A 23,439-nucleotide genomic window follows, 5' to 3' on the forward strand; every position below is an offset into this window, starting at 1 on the left:
CACACACCACACACACACACACACACACCCTTCTCTCCCTCACTCTTCTCTCTATATTTTTCTCTCTACTGTGTGGTACATTTCTCTCCTATTTGGACTAAAATAATTTTTCTCTTTTCAATTTTCCTCTTCCTGCTGCAATTTCTCTCCTTTCCCTAAGGATGGCTTTGGTTCAAAGGGAAGTCCGTCTCCTTGTGTTTTGGCAGAGATGGAGCTCTCTCACACACAGCCATTCGGTAGGGTTCACTCTTCAGCTACAGAATTGCTTTTCGTGAGTGAGCCCACAGCTACCCCTAGCGGAAGAGTTGGAATTAAATGTGAGTTTCTCCTACTCTGGAACGGATATTATACAGGTAAACAGTACTTGGACACTATTTCTGGTTTTTTAATCAATCTAACATTCATCTGGAAGAGTCACAATTGATACCACCAAAGGAAAAAACCGATAAAAACACTAAAGGGGCAATTTACCTTTATGGATAGTCTAAATATGTTGATGATTTGAGGGAAACAGGGCTCTGTATTCGCAGGATACCTTAGCGTCAAGTACTTTTACTTACTGAACTATTAACCCCATTTTATAGATAAGGAAGCACAGACTCAGAGAAGTTATATAATTTGTCCAAGGTCAAACAGCCTGTGAGTAAACACCGTGCTTAGTCACAAAATGCATTTTCATATCTCAGGGTCTTTATTCAAGTGGTTTTTTTCCCCCCTACTTCTTCATTAGGCAGAAATAAAGGATGGTCATCCTTCAAGACTTAGCTCTCAAGTAACCTCTTGGGGGAAGCCCACCGTTCTCTCCCCACACACTTACTTCTGTCCTTAATCACTCTCTTTATATTCAATGCACATATCACACTTACACTGGAGCAAAGATATTTGTTTATGTGTCTAGCTCTCAGATGTGTGAGCTACTTAAAAGCAGGAAAAACAAATGTTTGATTCATCCTTGACTATCCAGGATTAACCATGGCACCAATCCATGGAAAGCATTTCCTAGTGCTTATTGAATGAATGCATAAATGAGCAAGCAAGCCACACTCGAAGCCAGAACTCCAAAGCAAGTTCTCTCTCCTCTGGACCTCACTGCATTTGGAGCACAATTACCAACTTCAGGTTTCCGTGGTTGAAGTGGCCTCACCAATACACACACATGCACACGCACATACTCAGTTCTTCAACTGGTGCTTTTCTGTTGTATCTAACCCTGATGGAGGAGACATGTGCCCTGCTCTTGGAAGAGTATCAGTCCAAAAGAGAAGACCCCACTTACAAAGCAGGAGCAGATTAACTGCCATTTGGAATGAAGACAGTTTTCTACTGAGTGGACTCTAGAGAGATGTGAGTTTGGTATTAAAGGTCTTGGGCAGTAAATATTGCCTGTGTTTTGATGGGTCAGTGATGTTTTTCATTGAGGTTGTGCAAAATACCTTCTGTCACTGTCCAAGGGGGTTGAAGCAGGCTAGACTGCCGAGCTTGTGGTTTATAACAAGGCAAAGTTAGACCACCCACCTCCCCCAGAATCAGGGCAGTGAAGCTGACTGTTTAAGCCAGTTTCTTAGCCTCTGTGGGCTTCAGATTTTCGTCTAACAAAGAGCTTGAACCAGATGAGCCTCCAAGGTTCCCTTCATGTTAGGAGCTGCTGATTCTACCCAGCTTGAGATCAGCATACTGCATGCGTACTGCGAATGTCCCCGTCACTGTGACCGTTTACTACACTTGCCTGCCCTCGGGAATGTTGTAAAGACTGGATGAGATGATGTTTGTGGAAGACCTTTGTAAACTGTAAAGCACTGTTCTGACTATCGAATAAGCACTCCTCCTAGCAAATCTGCTCTAAATTAGCCACTTAACTGCTGTGTGCCTTCCTCATCTTTAGCATTAATCTTTCTGAACGCCCCAAAGAGAACCAACTTACTAACTGGTGCCTCATCCTGAGCAGTGGAATGTCACCCTACTGTCGCTCTCCCAAGACCACCCCTTTGCATTAGGAATTCTCACTCTCAAAATTACTCTGAATTAATAATCCATCACGTAAGTTTTAACCTTGTCGCAGAGTGGAGCAAACCAGTACTAGTCAAGTTACCTCTGATTTACTTCATGTGATTTCATACCTGTGCCCCTATAGAATTTCTTCTGGGAATTAGAGTAAAAAAAACACTTATCTCAAAAAAGGAAAGCATCAAAGGAATTAGAATCAAGTTTCTACTTTCTGTTTCACTGTTGGAGCCATAGAAAGATTTCCATCTAAGAACAGAGGTAACCTATAAATTTGGTTTAGAACTGAAATAGTATTGAATACTTGATGAGGAAAGATAGTGAAAATGCCTTGCCTACTATAAGCTTCCCTTTATGTTGAACTCCTTACATAATTTTTTATTTATCTTTGTATATATCTTAATAAGTTATCTAAAATCCCTTTGTATGAACAAGTTACCATTTATACTTAGGAGGAGACAAAGTAGGGCAGTAGAAAGTTCCAATTTTTAGGTTTCTCCTTGGCTTCAGAGACTTTGATAGTTACTATTAATATCCCTTTTGCTTCCTCCATATGACAGCATTTCCTGAGGATAGATTTTACGTGAATAAGAAACCAGTGTTTGCGTCAATAGTATTATGGAATCATTACCTTAATTGACTGAGTTCCACGATTGGTATAATAAAGGTTTCTTGATAGCCAATCTAAGGCCAGGCTCGTAGAAGCCCCCAAACTTGAGAGAGGAACAAACACTGTCCTGTTGGTGCCATCTGTCTTCACTCTGTGAATTTCACCCTGGAAAGAAAGACAAGGAGGGCTGAGCTGTTTCCAGGCCACAGCTTCACTGCAGCTACTGTGTTTCCTTAACACGCCTCACACGTGCAAGAAAGGCAAAGTTTCAGGGCCGCCGGCTGGGGTTACTGTGTATAACGCTAACGCCAGCAACACTGAAAACACTGATTCTCAAGCGCATCACAGGAATACACAAGGCTTACCATTCGGGCTCCCTCTGATATCAGCTACAGAAGTTTATTCCTTAACCACCACAGGCCAAAGAGTCATAAAAATAATCCAAGTCACAGGTGTGAATCAGGAGGCCAGGAGTATATTTTTCCAGAGGTGACAAGCGTCAACCACAAAGATCTTCCCTCTCTTCCTCATTTGTATTTTCCTTGCCCCTTCCCCATCCTCACAGGTTTCTTCCCTAAAGGGTGAGGAAAGGGTCCCAGTGGAAAGGAAACTGGAGGAGTGTTCTTTTTTATCCTAGAGGCAAAGATTCTGAGTAAAGGCCACAGTGGCCATATCAGATGCTTTCCTGGAATTCCCTTAGGGAACTACTGCTTTTGGTCTTGAGCGATGATCATTTGTATGTTAGTCTAATATCCTCATTTTTATCTTAGTCTAATAGACTAAAGCTCCTTAAGAGCAAGCTTTGTCACTGCTTCCTCTTGGCATGTACTCTGCAGTTGGAATCAGCTAGTTCAGTGCAGGGGGAAGAGTAGTCACTTAATACTTGCTGAATGAATAAATATACCCAATAGCTTAAATGTGCTTACTATCGGGTCTTTGCTCCAGGCCAACTTCCCATTGACATCCCTCACTAAATTAAAAAATGCTCAGTGGTAAATCTATTTACGTCTGGGCCATTTCCCACCCAGCAAAAATATAAGAAGGCTTCAGTGCCGCTAGGCTCTTCAAGAACAAGTTGCATACTTTGAATGTTATTCGAAACTTACTGGATTTTCAAGCCAATAGATGAATTGCTCTGAGTAATCAACTGCAACATCATAACCATTCTGTATCCCTGATATGGGCACCATAGCATCAAAGGTCTTCACCTCAGGGTTAAGGGAGATTCCAAAAATTATACTGTGTCTTACAACTATTAGGAACGCTTCATCACCTGTGAAAATAACAGAATATCTCTCAAAATTATATCCCAGACATTTAGAGTAACAGAAGGTAGTGGATTGGTACCATCTGATGGGACAAAATGCCACTGCAGAACTGCTGCAATAACTATAATGCATGATAGATATTTCACCAGATAATCCAGGGCCTTCCATTGGGTTTCAATGGGTTGCTGTGTCACCAGACCACCAACTTTACACATAAGACCACTGGAATTACCCAAAGTAGATCAGTATTTACCATACTCTTCATTAATTCCTTACTCATGCTGCTAAACTATCCAAGTTTGCTAAGAGTCACAGACAAGAAGTTCTTCCATTTCTATATGCAGAATAACTCAGAGAAAGGAGAGTTCGATTTTGCCCCAAAATGTGAAAGAAAATTTATAGACTCTTCTTGGTGAATGGCAGTTCATTAGTTTTAATTATGTTCAGAAAATAACACCACAAAGTGCTGCCTAGCGTTTATGAGAGACTTTAATTACTAAGTAAATCTAATTTATGATCCCACCAATTGTTGTTTCACTAATGTCTACCTTCCACATTAGATTCTAACTCCCAAAGGGCAGTGACCCTGTCTGATTTACTCACTATTATGTCCCCAGAGCTTGGCTTATAATAGTTGTCTAATAAATATTTGCTAACTGAATGGCCCCATAAATGAATAAATGGATGGATACATAAGTAAATATGTAAAGAATGCCTTCTAAAGTTCTCAGAAGTATCTGTACATTGCAACTTAAACATCTTCATAATGCCTTATTTAAACTATCAGTTCAAGTAGGCTCTTTAATAGATAATGAGGTCCATTTTCAAAGATGATCTTTATCCAAATTGTAGTCCCTTTATCAAAAAATTAATGAAGTTCACGAGTAGGGTTTTATTATCATTCTTCTGTGAGAAAAGGAAAACTTTGGAATGTGAGTTTTGTGTTATTAAGACATATAAGATATAGCACCTATTAAGACACTATATAAAATGATTAATCATTACATACTCTTCATGGGCTAAAAATGGTGTTTGCATTATTTTGATCATCCAGGAAGCTTTACATCTTCAGCAGGATTATTTTGACAATTTTTTTCTTTACTTAACTTCCATGTCCTATTAGCTTTTCCTTGTTCCTTGTTCCTGTTTCCACTACCGAGAAATGACTCAATTTATTAACCTGGTACAAATCTAAAATAAAATTTGCAACTCTTCATGCTCAATACTTTACAAAGTATTACAATATATAGCATTTAGTCTTTCACAGCAACCCTGCAAAGTTGTTTTCAGAAACAACTGAGGCCAAGGAGCTTCCCACAGCTCTGCAGCTTCCGCAGGAAACAAGGCAATGAGATTAACCCCCAAGCCTTGACTCTCTCAGCTGCTCCACTATGCCTCTCTTCTGAACAACTGCAATAACCATAATAACCGTCGCCACTTATTGAGAAGACATGCTACACAGCATGCAGCAAATAAGCACTACTTCATTTAATTTCTCTTCCTGAAGCCCCATAACCCTGCTTGTTAGGTAGTTATCCCCCTCCCCCAAATTTCAAATGAGGCACAAAGAAATTAGCAAATCTAACCCAAGTCACAGCAAGGTTGCTTGAACTCTCCAAAACCTATGTTCTTAATCACTCCTCTGCAAAAAGTGCAGTCTGGGTACTACTTATCGAATATCAAATCACCACTCAATTCATTTGATTTAACTGCAGAAATGAAAAATTATGAGTTTAAGATGTACCCTGAATATACTGAGATGATATTTAATGATGTATTAATTATATGTTATAAATGTTCATTGGTTCAGAGAAACAAGAAGTATTTCCCAGTTTCACAGGGGAACTTTTACTTACTCAAAACCTGATTCTGTTCTTTTCAATGGGTAATTTTTCTTTTGCTTAATTGCAACAATTGTCAACCAAAGCACTGTTTAAGGCGTAAAAAACTGCATTTCTCATCCATCAAACATGGGCCTTCCTGATTCCTCTAACAAGCTCTTCCCTTGAGAGCACCCAGCACTACTTCTTCAGCCATTGCTCTTCCCTGGGGATGGGTCTCAGCACCTCCATCTGATCACTGTGGGTGTGTTTGAGAGGGTTTACAGCCAGTGAACATTTGTGGGCCACAGACCAGAGATGGGGTATTATTTAATGCTGCACTGGCAGAAGTGACCACTGAGACAGCAGGTGGCATAGGAAGGTGCATGAAAAGTGCCCTGTGGGAAAGAAAACAGGAGGAGTGATTTTATGACTCTACACATCTATAAAGGAATGAGCAGGTGAAAAACACAGGAATGGAGAAGAAGCAAAAAGGGATATTGGAGGGTTTGTCATTCACTCAACATTTACTGAGTGCCACTGTGCGCCACAGGCAAAAAGCCTACATCAAGGAATCAGGTAGAGGATTTAGTCTCAAGGAACTTAGAGTCTGGAGGGCCAGACAAAGTATATGGACCATGACCATGAAAGAGTAGGCACAGCAGCACCTAGGGTTGGCTGGAAAGGAGTTCAGGAGGTCTTAGTCTTTTGAAATGAAAGAACATTTCTTCATTTTCTATTTTTCATGTCATGATCCTATTAAGATTAGTGTTCACAGAGCAAAGAAGTGAAGAACAACAGTCAGGAATGGGAAATTTATGTTGTCATTAAGAGGTGACATTTATGACTCCCAAGCCTAGCTCCTCCCAAAGTATGACCTTGCACAGCCCTGGATTTGCGGTTGTTAATTTTAGGGGGTGCTGGGAAGATGTTTTGGTTTGAGTTCTGGGGGTTTCTTTGGCATTGTGGGGAACGTATTTGCTGAACAATAAAAAACTATTTCATACAGAGAAAGCTCTCCCTTTAAAATTTTAGAGCATAAAATTAGGAAAAAATAGAAATATCCCATAATCCCCCTTCCCAACTGTAAGCATTATTGGCACTTGTGTATCTTGTCCTCCAGATTTTTTTAATGTGTGATTTTACATAGCCAATATTAAACCATCTCTGCTTTTTCACTTGATCTTATCACATAAGCACTTCCAAAGATATTTTAGACACTTCGCAGACAAAATTTTAGAGGCAATCGAACATTTAAATCAAGTAAAACGTTTTCATCTATGAATGTTAACAGTCTTCTAAGCTTCCTGTTGGGAAAAAAAAATGCAACTTTTTTTTTTAGTTCACATATACTGGCACTCAGTTACCCAGCTGGTGCTCAGAAGCCGGTTGGAAACTATTGAAAAGGTTCCACCTCAGTAAAGTCAGTCCATGGGAAAACCGCTAGTGGAATTATTTGTGAAACAACAAAAGGTACTATTTAGAGTTTACACTTATCAATCACCATCAGATAGTAATACAGATTACACCAATCCCCAATGCACAGTTCAACAATCTTTGTGTGGTGAAAGAATGCTTTGTATGCAGAATGTCTATAGCCCAGTTTAATCTTCTGCTGAAAGACTCTGAGGACACACTAAATTAAACAATGTCAACAAGGATTAGGTTTATAATAAAGCTCTGAAGAAAAATGGCAAATGCCAATCCCTTTGTCAGCATTACCAATAATTAAAATCTTTCATCACAAAAGTATCATTGCAAAATATTACATGTCGATGGAATTTGATTTTCAGTAACCTTACATCTGCATAACCTGTAAACACCATAAATTTCCTGGATTCAGGAATATACTTTCCATTTGAAAACTAAACTTCCCTCTAGATTGACTCTATTTTTCTCTTAATTTAGCAATTTTTTCCCATTAACCATTTAATTTTAACTGGTCTACAGCCATTTTTTATCAGTATCAAAACACATTTACTCCTCTTCACTGAGTAAAGAAAGAAACTTGAGTTTAGACTACCTCTTTAGATTTTTAAGCAAAGGCAAATGATTTCTTAGAAATCTCCTTTGCGGATTGACTACATCTTGTCCTTCCTTTCTTGCTCCCTAAAGTATTTAGTATAACTCTCCACATACTCTTCAATCAACCCAGTAAGATATCTAGAATGAGATGAAGAATAAATTGTTCAAATAATCCCTTAAAATATTTCATACAGAGAAAACTTTCATTTTTAAAGTACCATACAGTAATAGTAAAGGTACTGACACTGGAGTCAGAAGACCCAGACTATAACACTCATTATTGACTACTGGTTATGAGAATAAAGATGAGATCAGGAACCTAAAAAATGAAGCTATCCACAAATATTAAGGATTTTTACTACTAAATGCAGAATCTGGAACTTCCCATTATCATAGCTTGCCTGACTATAACCAGGTAAGAGAAAATGTGAGGTTAAAGATTGTTGAATTACATGCACACATAATATCAGCTGCATGTAAAGAAACTATATTACAATTACAACTCAATTGGAATACAGTTTCTGTATATGGTGCTCAATTAACACCCCATACAGCACACACTCTACAGACACCTGCTGATCAGAGGGAACACAGCACACACCCCATCACCAAGTGGTTTAGAGCTCACACAGCTTTGTACAAACTGTGGCAAGCTCCACCTTCAGGGCATACTTAAAGGACATACTGTACCTCTCACGCAAGTCACAGAATCATGAGAGAGACGCCACCCTGAAGGACAAGCACAGGAGTAAAGCCTCTCTGAGGAAAGCAAGCATAGATGGCTGCATTGGGCATGGACGCATGGATTTGTGGCTGTAATACAAAGAGAAGAGAAGAAAACATTGGTGAATGGAAAACATTGATAAAGACATGGTATGTATATATAGACATATAATCGAATATTATTCAGCCCGCAAAAAAGGAAATCCTCCATTTGCAACACATGGATGGACCTGGAGGGTATTATGCTAAGTGAAATAAGTCAGACAGAGCAAGACAAATACTATATGATATCACTTTTACATGAAATCTAACTTTAAAAAAAAAATGAACTGAGAGAACAGACTGGTGCTTGTCAGAAGCAGAGAATGAGGGGCAGCAAAATGTGTGAAGGTGGTCAAAAGGTACAGACTTCCAGTTACAAGGTAAATAAGTCTTGGGGATGTAATGTACAGCATGATGACTATAGTAAAGAGTCGATCTTAAAAGTTTTCATCACAGAAAAAAAAACGTGTGGTGATCGATGTTCACTGAACTTATTACAGTGATCATTTCACAATACATACGTATATCAAATCATTATGCTGTACACCTAACACTAGTACAGTGTTATGTGCCAATTATATCTCAATTAATAAATTGTCCTGGGCTTCCCTGGTGGCGCATTGGTTTAGAATCTGCCTGCTAATGCAGGGGACACGGGTTCGAGCCCTGGGCTGGGAAGATCCCACATGCCGCGGAGCAACTGGGCCCGTGAGCTACAACTACTGAGCCTGCGCGTCTGGAGCCTGTGCTCTGCAACAAGAGAGGCCGCGATAGTGAGAGGCCCGCGCACCACGATGAAGAGTGGTCCCCACTTGCCGCAACTAGAGAAAGCCCTCGCACAGAAACGAAGACCCAACACAGCCATAAATAAATAAATAAATTTATTTTAAAAAATAAATAAATAAATAAAAATAAAAATAAATTGTCCTTCCAGAAGCCCCCAATATTTGGAGACACAATACATTGTTACATTGGCTGGTTTGGTATTTACCCTTCCCCAACATCATTCTTTCAACATAGAATTCATAAGAGGCATAAGAGGGAGGAGTGACTTGCCCAAGGTCACAGATCAATCCAGTCTATAAACAGAACAAAGAGCCACTGAGTAATCCAGAGCTTAGTAATAGAAATTTGATGCTACATAAGATGTGTCTCCTTGGCTGACCCCAAAGAGATCTTTTTACATTAAATGAAACCAAGTTGTGTGTTCCCTGTGTGACCTTGACATTTACCCACTGTTGTCCAAGTTTTGGTTAGATAATAATCTTTTATTTTTCTATTGATGACATCTTTGTGTGTTTCTGCTCCTTGAAGTAGAGGGATCCTGTGTGCATCCTGTGCTCATAGGATGCTCTCTAGAGCCTATATATTCTTATTACATACACCTTGTTAGATGCAGTAATCCATTTGTTCACTCAAAAACTAGCAGGCCTTCACTATGTACCAAACACCACTCTAAGCACTGGGAATACTGTAAACATGAGGCAGATACTCTAACAAAGGGAGATAAAACTAAACTCATAAGTTGTGTGACTTTAGAACGTGAGAGTAAAGAGCAAAAGAATTATGAGGGGCGGTGCCATTTTCGATAGGATGGTCGAGGGCCACCAAGGAGCATCTAAGAGAATTCTAAATAACATGAAGCAGCAACTCAGGCAGACATCTGGACAAGGGGCGCCCCAGGGCAGAGGCAAGAGCCAGTGCAGACGTTCAGAGATGGTAAGTAGCCTGGTGTGCTTCTGTACCAAAATGAAGTCCAGTGAAGTCCAGTGTGGCAAAAGAAAGTGGGAGAAAAGACCAGGGAGACTTGAGTATGTAAAGACATACAAGATTTGAGTTTTCCATGGTAAACAGAGGTCATGGAAATGTATTGTCCAAACAAATGGGTCTGCAACATTATACATTTTACATTCCCCAGATCAATGTTTTCCAAGCTATACCATGCAGGAGATCTCTATCACTTACAAGCTGGTTGTTTTGCAGGATGAACCACAACAATTCCAAGGGGCTGGTGAAGAGACAGTACTACTGATTGGTTCCCCCCATGCCACTTGTTGGCTTTCATAATCTCATGAGTAGCACGGTCACTCCAGTACACGGAATCTTCAAAGAGACTTAGGGAGTAGGGATGCCGCAGAGTCTGTGAAGCAGAAGAGAACAATGAGACCTAGAAATAAAAATGAAGATGAACAAAGTAGAAAAGGATACCTACCCAAGAAGATGGTTTCCTTTAGCATTTAATTTAATAAAGACATAGAGAAATCATTGGTCAAGAGACAGAAAAAAATATACTTCTTGACCTATACCTCACTTACCAACCAAAATACTTTCATGTACCTGTGTCACTTAGCCTTCATTTTTACTCTGGTAATTACACTGGGCATCCATCTTATAAACAAAAGCAAAACTGAAGTGCAGAAAGTAAGGTGACTTATGTAGATCACCTGTCTAGTTACAGGAGAGATCCCCCAGGGCCTCTTCAAGTCACAGAACTATAAACAATCACAATCTTAAATAGAAGTCAATAATAGCTTTTTGGTAAAATACATATTTTCTCATTTAACTTGTGACAATAAATTCACCAGAATTTCCTGAATAAAAATACAAAATATATAACAGGCTATGATTTCATGGAGGGAATCTACATATAATTAAATCATTATTTACATGGACTTAGAGAAGCAACAGATTAGCATCTACAGATCAACTAAGTCACACGAGCTATTAATCCTTCCTGGATGTGGCACAATCTGACCATGAACTAGAATATTGATTTTCTGTCAATAATAAAAGATAGATTGACCCTTCCTCCTGTTGATATTTCCTAGATGGACCTTGTAATGTCTACGACACAACAGTGAATTTCTTCGCTTTCTTGTTACTCTATCTGCTTCCTACTAAACCATTATTGTGGTCTTAGTTTCCTTTCCTCACTACCAACTTACCAAATCACTGGCTATCACCTGCCGCCGATTGCTTCCATCATATTCACAATAGTCTATGTAATCAAGATAGCCATCCACGAAATACAGCAGCCTGTTGGGGTAGTCAATAGCTAAGCCATTGGGCCAGAAAACCTTCTCCTGGATAATCACGGTACGCAGACTGCCATCCATGCTAGCTCGCTCAATGCGAGGGTGATGGCCCCAGTCAGACCAGAACATCACACAGGCACTGTGAAAAGAAACTAGTTACCGACTGGATGGGACATATTTCAAAATGGAAAATAACTGTCATTTTAAGTAACATTTTAAGTATTTTAAGAATATCCTGTTTAAGCTCTGCTTAAAATAACTCATCTCCAGGTCAGAATATATGCACAGAGCTTACTATTTCCTCTGAGAGTCACAAAGTAAAACTGTAATCATAATGCAATCACAAGCCATCTGGGTGTTTTTATAATGTTCAGAAAACGTGCAGTATACTGTGACACTGAAATGTCTCAATGCCGATTCATGTTTCTGTACAATCCACAAAGAGTTGATCTAGAAAAGTTCATCTGTCCCTGTTTATCTACCCTGTCGTTTTTAAGATAAGTCAATTTATCCATCATCAGAGATTTATCATAAATTTCACAGGTGCGAAATTTACTTTACAATATCTAGGAAGTCTGCATTGCATTGAACATAATTTGCCTAACTCATCTTCCTGCAGAAAAGAATCTAAGAGAATCTAAGGAAATTCAAGGAAAGAAGCCTTCAAAGTTTTCTAAGCACATGGGAGAATTTCTTCTTCTTCCCTTTAGGGCCAGCAGGCAAAAACTTCCTTACATGACATAAAAGGAAGTTCTAGTAAACAATATGAAACTGAAGCAGGAAAATCTGGCATTTTTGTTGTATAACCATGAGGTATACACGGCACAACAAGTACCATGGCCCGTCTATGGAATATTACTGCATGCATTCATTAGACTTAATCATTTATTGCCAAGCTAATAAATCAATGTGTAAATTTTGTGATATGAATATTAGCCACAGCATGCCATGTTATTTTTCCCTCATACAATGTTAAGGCAACATCATTTAAAAAAAAAAAAAAAGAAGTCTTACGTAGTTCTGGGATCCAACACTAGTCCCCTTGGATTTGTTATGTTTTCACTAAGCAGCACGGTCCTGTGACTCCCATCCAGTTTAGAGACTTCAATTGTTTGCAGAGAAAAGTCTGTCCAGTAAAGATTGCGTCCTACCCAATCTACTGCAATACTTTCGGTCATGGTGATACCACTGTCAAGCGTCTGAAGACAAAAGTGAATAACGAATGAATTCTCAAGGGAATAAATGAATGCAAACATGGAAATTATATGAAAATTGAGAATAAGGCATCTAATTGGTCCTATGATTGCTTATGAAGATTAGAAAACTTTGTCTTCCCATGTAGAAACAGTAGGGTTTTCTGGAAAAATATACAAGATTATGTAGAACTGAATACTCTATTGTTGGATTGGTCTGTAGTTTCATTTTGGTTTCAGAATTTTTTCAATTAAACAAAAGCTGTATCCGTTTGCTAAGCTGGCAACCCTATGAAACTTTACAATGTTCACATGGCAAAAGTAATACCTTTATTGACTGAGTGCCAACAATTACAAAATAAATTTCTAAGGGGCAGAGGAAACATAACCATCAAGGATCAAGAAACTGAAACTCCGGGAGATTGATCAAGAAACATAACTGAATGAAAGCTAAGAAAAGCAACCTCAACAGCAAGGTCCTACTGTATAGCATGGGGAACTATATTCAGTATCCTGTAATAAACCATAATGGCAAAGAAAAGAATAAATTTTTAAAACATTTTTAAAAGGTAAAAGAAAGAAAAGCAACCTCCCCTGTGTTTCCCTTATCTCTCATCCACTAGGAAAAAAATTTGCAAAAGGGACCTCCAAGATGCTGTGAGGTCTCTGCATCATATGACCTGCAATTCAGAGCCATGCATCTCCCTTCAGATCCCATCAAATAGGAGTTAGGAACATCGGGGTCCCTTGGGTGTGATGTGGCCCGGAGGAAAACATGAGAAGGACCTAAGATGAGGTAGGGCCTTCTCCCACTGGTGAGTAACAGCAAATAGACCCAAGACAGGGGAACTAGTCAGGTCAAAGGCCAGTAGACATGTACTCACTAGTTTTCTGTCTGTTCCATTTTGAAACGCACGCCAGATTTTACCCTGAGTTCCATCAGACCAAAAGATATGACCGCTGACTGAATCAAAATCAACAGCCACAATGTGAGAACCATCCTGGACAAGGGCGTGGATAGAATGCTCCTGCTTGGTGATGTTGTCAGCAACAAGCTGGTTCTGACTCGCCGCAAGTAACAGCAGACTTTCAGATGCTGTCCAAGAAGAAAATACAAGTGTCAACGATTCTGGGAGAAAAAACAATCAATATTTGATGTACTACCTTTGGTAACAGCAAGAAGATGTCATTCCAAACTAGAGTAATGGGAAAAACAAACAAAAATTCCTATAAGAATGATGTTACCTTAATAGTTAGCTGATTTTCATGAGTGTTGAAAGTAAGCTTTTTCGAAATATCTTTCCTCCTTGAATTACACTTTAGTGTTTATCTAAATATCAACCTGGAGTGAACTCTACTTGCATTCTTCCTGTTACTATAGTTACTTTTGTACTTGCTTATTTTGTACTTTGCATTCAGCTGTTGCAGAGACTTCTAATCATCCCCATGTCCCCTCTCCTCTTCTTCCTTTTTAGTAATAAATTATGCCAAGTTTTAGCACAGCACAGGGCCTACCAGCTAGAGACATTTCCCCATTTCCATTTCAGTTTGGAGTGACCATACGACTAAGTTTTGAACAATAAAATGTGAACAGAAACGATGTGTCAAATTCTAGGTGCCAGCCTTAAAAGGAAGCTACTCGCCCCTTTCCTACTTTCTGGGAGCAGGCAAAGACTGGAGCAAAAGCATTGGATCCCTAGAGGGAAGCCACACCAGCTTTTACCCCCTGAACTGTCTACCCTCCAGACTCCTGCCTGAAAAAGAAAGAAACTGCCTACTTTGTTTTAGCATTCTTTATCTGGTCACTTTTATTTATTTATTTTTTTAACATCTTTATTGGAGTATAATTGCTTTACAATGTTGTGTTAGTTTCTGCTGTATAACAAGTGAATCAGCTATACATATACATATATCTCCGTAACCCCGCCCTCTTGTGTCTCCCTCCCACCCTCCCTATCTCACCCCTCTAGGTGGTCACTCTCTGGTCACTTTTAAAGCAGCCAAAGCAATACCCTAACACATAGTACAAATACTTTCACATAGTAGAAACTGAATTAATACTGGTTGAACTGAATTCATTAAGCATTATATAAAGATGGTGAAATTTGTTAAACGTGACATTTAATCTTAAGCTCTGGAGTGTGCTTGGTAAACTGGCTGGAGTAAGTTCACTTTCATTACCTGTAGCTTTGCAGGTCCTCTGGTCAGCGTCTAACCTGTATTCCGGATCACACCAGCACCGAAAAGAACCTCTCATATTGTAACAGTGCTGGCTACAAAAGCCTGGAATACGACATTCATCTATGTCTTCACAGGTCTTGGAATCATTGGCAAGCAGGTATCCCAATGGACACTGGCATTGAGCCCCATAGGGCCCTTGAATACACTGGTGAGTACAACCACCATTGGAATCTGAGCAGCTCTCCTGGTCTAGAATAAAGAAAAAGAATCACAGAGTGGAAAAGTCAGGAATCTTTGCTTCTTTGGTTCACTCGGTTGTATTATGTGTCATACAGTCTCAGGCCACCTTCAACACAATACCCAGGTAAGAGCTATGAGCAGAATCCACCTGGATGAGGTCCACAGGCTGTTCAGTGCTCTGATTTGCCTGAGGATTTACCATCTTTCACGTCCACTGGACTTGGACCACTTTCTTCACTACAGCCTTCTATTATAACTCCATTTAGTGCAATGAGAGAAACTTGGGGAAATATGGTGGACATCAAGAAACACAACTATCGTTGGTAAAGCATGCAAAGAGACCTAAATTACTTGCCATTTGCTTCCTGTCATTCTTCTACCTACACAGACATGGAAGATAAGACTTTGACACTGAAGAGCAGAGCTGGAAGGTCTATAAAGGAGAAAGGCAATTGGAAGACTACAGGGCACAGATGCACTGACATGCCATCATCCTTACTTTCAGGACTCAAACGGCAATGCCTGAAGCACCCAAAGATAGTTCATCTACCTGAGGATGCAAATGCCCTCTATTTCCATGTGTACTCTTATTTATAAGAGTCATGATATGAAACATGCACTAGAAGGGGAAGTAAGTCAAAATGATTAGGACATTTTCAGCACAAACGCAATGCATTTAAAATCATAAGAATCTAAAATACTTTGCAATCATACCTGGCTGGGTATCATCTGAGAGTGAGCATTGATTAAAGAAGGAATAAAGAAAGGACAGTAATTAGGATTACATGCCAATCACAGGATTTTAATCATAGCAAACACAAATCCCCAGACTTCATTTGTTTTGTGGCAAGTTCTGATTGAAATCAGAAAATATTAAAGTTAGAGAAACTTAATGAGCGCATTACCCACAGAACCAAATTTAATTTGACAATCTAATGAAGTAAAAACACAGAACCGGGTGCAAAGGATTTAATGAGAAATATTATCCAGTGATGATTTATTTGAACTCCATGATGGCTATCCCTACACAGATCTAAATTCAGAGAGGAACCGAGACCCCTTCCTCAAAAGCTACATGGTGACTGTGACAAAGAGGACGCACAGCCGGCCACTGCTCAGGATGAAGTTATGGCAGCAAACTGTGGTCGGGAAACTTACTGCAAAGCGGGGACTCATCTGTCCCACTGGGGCAGTCAGGGTTGCCATCACATACTGCACTCAGATTCACACAGACGCTATAACCGGGGCATTGCCATTGCCAACTGGGACACTGAAAGGCCTGCGTAGGGCAGCCCTTCTCATCGCTCATATCCCTGCAGTCATTGTCCCCATCACAGAGCCACTCCCTGTAGATGCAGTTTCCATTGTCACAGAGGAAATGAGATGAAGGGCAGGTTTTGGGGGCACAGCCATTGTGCTCATCAGATCCGTGGAGGCAGTCCGGGTGGCCATCACACTCCCAGGTCTTCGGAATGCAGATACCATCTGCCTGGCACTGAAATTCATCTTGGTGGCACATACCAGGAGGCCTGGTTGCTGAGAGAACAAAATGGGGAAAATGGGCTTGTGGATGCAATCCATAATCCCTTTCATATAATTCCTAGATTCAGAGGAAACGATTTTGGATCAGTGGTAGGTTTATAATAATGACTGTGACAAATGTAATATTAAAATCTAAAATGACACGAGTCTTCTCTGACACTGTGGCACGTAGAGATCTTCATGCGTCAGATTAGTGGATCTGACAACAAAGGATGTACAACTCTTGGATAGAAGATAAGTCCCTGGGTCAAAAGAAAATTCTATTTCCTGTGTTTCTAATTATGGATTAAATAATAAAGAATCACCAGAGCATTTAAATAGAGCTTAAATAGCTACGGTGAATTGGAATTCATGGGTTTAATGTCGTATATTTGGATGTTATCATTTTCCCTCAAATGAATTATATCAGATGAAACCAGCACACATTAAGTAAACAAAAGATGACTGTAAATCCTCAATTCTTTGTAAACTTTCCACTATTCACCAAGCAATCCTTACGAGATAAGTAAGAATTGCTTGCCTATTTCACAGGAGTAAACCCAAACTCCCTCCTAGGAACTTTTGAAGGCAATAGCAAGTCAGGGGCAATGGCACTTTAACCTCAGATCACCACAGAAGAATTCCATGTTTTCAATGTGAGACAGGAAATTCAGTGATTAAGAATTTCTGGGTGTTGCACACACCTATATAGTATGTAAGCATTTAACTTTTCTCTTTGATCCATAGATTTAAACACTTCTGATTAGGGAGGAGAATTGATAGAAACCTACTATTTGTGGTCCAAAATACCATTATTCAAACAAATGACCACCTCACCTCATTTAATATAAAAAGTGGGCAGTAACAAATCCTGTCCAATATAGGTCTACAGCTTGTGGAGAGTATAGGTCCAACAGATTTATAGTCCGTGAAGTCCTCCTTGAATCCTCTGAAAAAATTTCTTTTCTCTGAACCTTCATAGAATTTTATCTGTATCATTTCTATAAGGCCCTTGTAACTATCTACCTTGCTTTGTTTCTTACTTTCTATAATTTCTCTTACCAGACTCTCAGGACAAAGACCATATGTAGCATGTTAGCAGATACTAAACAAATGATTTGCTTGATTTCACCTCCCTACTGACATTTAAAAGAAACCATTAAAATATCTTTATAAATAGTAAACCTCAAAACTTTGAAACCCACTAATTTGGTATGCCCTAGGAAAAATTAACAGTGAGAACAAAAATATCTGAGAAATATTTAACCTACTCAAGAGACAATTTGAAAGTGCCCACTTACAACCACTCGATTCACAAATTATAAGTCGCTGTTTGGTAATGTCAAGTCAATTTTATTATATGTTCAATACTGTGTTCCTTTGACAATGCTTTGTAATTCAGGCTGCCTTCCCTCTAGTTTGTCTAAGAGAAAATTTGTGGTAATATCAATACTGGTAAACATGTAATGACCCCCTCACCTGAAACATGCTAGGTATATGGTACTTACGACAATCTGTCTCATCAGAGTGGTCATTGCAGTCAAAAACACCATCACAGCGATATGTGTTGCTAATACAATTACCATTACTGACACATTTGAATTGAGAAGCAGTGCAATTAATTACTGAAAATGAGAGAGAAAAGTATTAGAAATTAAGCCAAGGAGCAAACAACTAAACATTGAGATTTTTCTAAACATCGTGAATAAAAATGAAGCATTATTTACAATAGCCAAGATATGTAAGCAACCTAAGTGCCCATCAACAGATGAGTGGATAAAAAAGATGTGGTATATATATACAATGGAGTACTACTCAGTCATAAAAAAGAATGAAATTTTGCCATTTGCAACAACATAGATGGACATGGAGGGTATAATGCTTAATGAAATAAGTCAGAGAAAGACAAATACCATATAATATCACTTACATGTGGAATCTAAAAAATAAAACAAACTAGTGAAAGTAACCAAAAAGAAACAGACTCGCAGATATAGAAAACAAACTAGTGGTTAACAATTGGCAGAAGGAACAGGGGCAGGGCAAGATAGGGATAAGCTACAGGAATATATTATACAACAAAGGAATATAGCCAATATTTTATAATTATAAATGGAGTTAACCTTTAAAAATTGTGAATCAGTATGTTATACACCTGAAACATATAATATTGTAAATCAACTATACTTCAATGGATTGATTAACTAATTAATTTAAAAATTTAAAAATTTAAAAATAAAACAATGTACTTACTACAAGCACTCTCATCAGACCCATCAGCACAGTCGTGGATCCCATCACAGACAAAAGATAGGTCAATACATCGATGATTGGGGCAATGAAACTGACTAGGCGAGCATGTCTCTGTATTATCTAATGTCATCCAAAAACAAAACCAAGTAACAGTTTATTTCTTGTTCAGTGTGTACCAGAGCCAAACTGTAAAACGCTAAGGAAATACGTAAGTTATCTCAGTTGTATGTGCGCTCAAAATTCCTTCAGGTCAGCCAGATTGCCAAAGTCAGCCCATCCAGAGCCCAGCTAGGACACTTTTGGGAAAGAGGAAAAAAATATTACAGGGCAGAGTCAGAAACTGTGATTACACCTTGAAAAACAGACCACACTTAGAAATTAAGCATCATGGCCTTGGACTGGCCTACACCTCCTGAATGCTATGAAGTCCAAGACTCTGCACCAAAGCTAAGCAATGGAGCCCAGCAAGGCAACATGGTCCGCATGACCACAATGCCTAGTAGCAACAGTGTACAGACAGATCATGATAACTGGATTTAATCCAAAATCTAAGCAGAACGATCCTCAAAACCAGGGTCCTAGCTGGCTGAAGAGACACAGCCTTAGAGTCAGATGCGCTGCCTCCCCCTACCCGAAACGTGAAGTCATAGTAAATATAGTCTCACAGAATGTGAAAGCTGGAGGGGATCTTAAAGCTCATCTAGTCCTGAGAAAAAGCGAATTGCCTAATCATGCAACCAAGACAGAATTTAGTCCAGGGAACTTTGCTCCACCTTAAACTATGACTGCTGATATGAAAACAAATGACAACCTAGAGGAAATCAGGAACTCGCAAGATGAAAAGCAGGTGGGTTAGATTAATGAAATTTAAATGTTCTGTTTCTCTTTATTCTGTTGCCTTTTTTGCCTGTATAAATGAAAAGGAAAACCAATAGCCAGATGTCTGGATGTGTTTATATGATTTAGAAAGAAAAATTGTTTTAAATATCTGAATAGTTGAAGGATTTTATTTTCCAGTGTCTATCTGGGTGTTAGACATCAGAGACAGTGTTTTGCTTGCATAGAAAATATTTAGGAAGACTTGTTTTGCTTGCATAAAAAATATTTAGGAAGACTTCCCATGTCTTTGCTCCTATAGCCTATTAATACAGGGATTGACAGATGAAGAGAAGTAGCTAAGATACAACGAAAATTATGTAAGCCTTCAAGGAAAGTGCACAAGGCCTACTGACTGTTCAAATCTATTCACTAGGCTGACCAACCAAGAGAAATCAGTTCAGAACTTACCGCATGACTTTTCATCAGATCCATCCCCGCAATCATTATCTGTGTCACAGACCCAGCTCTTTGGGATACACAGGTTATTATCACAGGTGAAGAAGTCTGCGCGACAGGAAGTGGGTGCTCGGGTGGGGCAGTTCTGCTCATCACTGCCATCCACACAGTCATTTTGTTTGTCACAGCGCCAGTGTGAGGGAATGCACTGTCCCCCGTGGCCACACGCAAATGCTGAAGGTGCACAGGAAGTATCTACAACAGAAACGAATTGGTCATAAAGACATCTGTTTTTACAGCCTTTTAAATGAGATCTTACCTTGTAAAGGCCCATTTCTTCTCCTTTTTCAATGGGAGCGTTATACAAAATGTGCAAGTTTATTCAGCAACTATCATATGCCAGGCACTTTTCTAAGTGTTTACATATTTTTTTTCTCTCTTAATCCTCACAAGAATACTGTCAGGTACATATAATTATCTGCATTTTATAGATGAGGAAATTGAGGCTTTGAGAGCTTAGGAATCTGCCCAAGACCAAAGCTCTAGTTGGTGTGACTCTAAGGCCCATCCTTTACTTCTAAGCTATGCTTCCTCTGATCACATGGGTCATTGGAAATTGATAAAACATTCATGTAAAATCTGCACTTTTAAAAACAAAAAGATATACACAAAATAAAGCTTCAAAAAATTTCAAAAATGTACAAATGAGCACTTTCATTTTCAAATATCACTTTTCTTTCTACTAATGTTTCCTTGATAGAAATTTCTGAGATTTCAACTGTCCTCTACCTTTTTGTCTTCTGCAATAGCATTTATTATAAATTGGATTACCATCAAAAGAAGAATGTAAAGGTTAAAACCACCATTTCACCCATAATTCATTTTACACCAACAGGAGGAAAAAGGAATATAGCACATGAGATTTTCAAAAGCTATTATTGCAAGCACCTATTCTGTGATATTATTCTCTCCAATACTAAAGATTAGATCCAGTTTGTTTTGTTGACTTTTTGAGGAGTAAGCCAAGATGCAATGACTCTGCATTGATCCAAACAGCCAATGTCAGAAAGAAATTTTGTTGAAGACAGCCCAAATCAACGCTAGAAATCATCTGTAACATTATCTATGAATGATATTTATCACCTAGCTTCCTAAAAGCCTTTGGAGTACATATTAACAATCCGAAAGGAATATTCTTTCCTATAGAGATAACCCAAGCCTTTTTTTTTAAGCCCCCTCTCTCTGTTCTATTCATCCTAGGAAGTATTGCCAGTGTACAGCCTCTCTGTTCTATTCATCCTAGGAAGTATTGCCAGTGTACAGCTACTTACTAAATGTGCCACATTGAACCTCATCACTGCTATCATGACAGTCATCAATTCCATCACAGCGGTAGTGAATGGGCACACATCTGCCATTGTTACAGGGGAAGGAAAAGGCACCACACTGCTCCAACGGTGGCTCGCGGGATGGGTCTTCCACGCATGTCAAACGATCGGAAGTCAGACTCATTCCATAGGGGCAACCACACACCCGCTGGAAATTTGGCACTGGGAAGCAGAAGTGGCTGCAGTCACCGTTCGGATTGGTGGGTCGGTTACAGGCGTTAGACCCTGAAAAAGCAATGCCCCGAGATAAGTGAGTCAAGCACATTTCCTTTAGGTTGATCACAGGTTTGGTTGTCAGACCCAATATTAAAAACTCGATTCCTCTTGGAAATCAACGTGCCAAATAGCACATTCAATTTAAATGCAGAAAAGTGCTGAAACATGTTTTTCTCAAACAGTTTTAAAGTTAGCTGAGTCAAACAGAAATTCTAAATCTTACACTTTAAAACTATCTGAGTGACAGGAAGATAAAACTATCAGGAGTTATGTTAAATAATAAGTACTTAAAGAGAAAAGGAGCCACCATATTAAACACATCCCTATAAAAGAAGCTGGCAACATCACTCACCGGTCTGGATTCTGGTATCATATACCTTCACATGCATTACAATACCAACGCCACTTCGGAGAACCACCAGTTGTCCACCATCTGTTTTCCTGACTCGAACAATACCACGCAGTCTCCAGTCAGTAAAATACACGTAGCCTAAGAAGGAACACGGTGATTAGTATTTTCGCCACAGCTCACTTACAAATCACTTGGGAAAATGCAATATGTTTGTAATGCTTCTTCCAAATGTGGGAAGCTTCTTCCATAAATATCTGTAATATGTTTCTGTAATCATTTTCCATGACTTGTTAGTCTCTAGAAATGACTCTATAGAAGCCTATATATATATTCTTTTTTTTTTTAAAGAAAACATTTATTTATTGACTTTTGAGCTTCTGAAGCTAAGGACCTTGAATAAAACAACAGAGTTGTAAGAATACTTCCTGATACAAATTTTTCCTGCACCAGTAGAGGTGAAAATTCTATGATTTGGAGAGAAAGGGAAGAGCTCTAGAGGAGTGTAATATAAACAGTGAAACTCAGGGAATAAAAACAATAGGAGTTGCTGGTATGGATCTCTGAGAGAGACCCTACCTCTTAGAAGCCTTTTTTTTTTTTTAATTTATTTATTTATTTTGGCTGTGTTGGGTCTTTGTTGCTGTGCGCGGGCTTTCTCTAGCTGCGGCCAGCGGGGGCTACTCTTCGTTGCAGTGTGTGGGCTTCTCATTGCGGTGGCTTCTCTTGTTGCGGAGCACGGGCTCTACGCACTGGGCTTCAGTAGTTGTGGCTCCCAGGCTCAGTCACTGTGGCTCACGGGCTCTAGAGCACAGGCTCAGTAGTTGTGGCACACGGGCTTAGTTGCTCCGCAGCATATGGGATCCTCCCGGGCCAGGGCTCGAACCCATGTCCCCTGCATTGGCACTTAACCACTGCACCACCAGGGAAGTCCCAGAAGCCTATATTTTTTATAATACTAGCGTTCAGGTTCAGGCAAGAATGTATGGAATATTGTGATGGTATTTAATAGCAATTGGGCTTAGATTGCCATGGGCAAAAATTTTTTTAAATCTCAGGATTCTTTTACAGAGCATTAGCTGATGCCTCAAAAGACTGAGTTCTTATCCCAGCTAAAGCAGTAACCTGCTGAGTTATCTTAGGCAAATACTTTACCTTGGGGGTGGTGCTCATTTTTCTACTAAAATTAAGGAAATGGACTAAATCATCTCTAAGCTCTCTTCCAGGTCAAACATTTTATATCCCATGTTTTAATGAGAACATTTTTTTAAAAACTTTGACCCTCAAGTTTCATAACAA

General features: G+C 39.2%; 1 protein-coding gene across 1 annotated transcript in view; it reads right to left on the reverse strand.

The window, feature by feature from the left end:
* The window catches only part of LRP2 (LDL receptor related protein 2), a 199,395-nt gene that overhangs the window by 79,863 nt on the left and 96,093 nt on the right, over nucleotides 1-23,439 (reverse strand). Inside the window, exons 20-33 of the mRNA XM_007183233.2 lie at nucleotides 22,144-22,281; nucleotides 21,519-21,800; nucleotides 20,200-20,442; nucleotides 18,913-19,032; nucleotides 18,168-18,284; nucleotides 16,297-16,674; nucleotides 14,899-15,147; nucleotides 13,602-13,813; nucleotides 12,539-12,723; nucleotides 11,435-11,663; nucleotides 10,455-10,629; nucleotides 8,415-8,537; nucleotides 3,718-3,884; nucleotides 2,633-2,776 (exon numbers count right to left, since the gene is read on the reverse strand). Of these exons, the coding sequence (XP_007183295.1) occupies nucleotides 2,633-2,776; nucleotides 3,718-3,884; nucleotides 8,415-8,537; nucleotides 10,455-10,629; nucleotides 11,435-11,663; nucleotides 12,539-12,723; nucleotides 13,602-13,813; nucleotides 14,899-15,147; nucleotides 16,297-16,674; nucleotides 18,168-18,284; nucleotides 18,913-19,032; nucleotides 20,200-20,442; nucleotides 21,519-21,800; nucleotides 22,144-22,281 (2,762 nt within the window). The remainder of the gene's footprint in view (nucleotides 1-2,632; nucleotides 2,777-3,717; nucleotides 3,885-8,414; nucleotides 8,538-10,454; nucleotides 10,630-11,434; nucleotides 11,664-12,538; nucleotides 12,724-13,601; nucleotides 13,814-14,898; nucleotides 15,148-16,296; nucleotides 16,675-18,167; nucleotides 18,285-18,912; nucleotides 19,033-20,199; nucleotides 20,443-21,518; nucleotides 21,801-22,143; nucleotides 22,282-23,439) is intronic.

Source organism: Balaenoptera acutorostrata, chromosome 8 (assembly GCF_949987535.1).
Source record: "Balaenoptera acutorostrata chromosome 8, mBalAcu1.1, whole genome shotgun sequence".
Classification (NCBI taxonomy): domain Eukaryota; kingdom Metazoa; phylum Chordata; class Mammalia; order Artiodactyla; family Balaenopteridae; genus Balaenoptera; species Balaenoptera acutorostrata.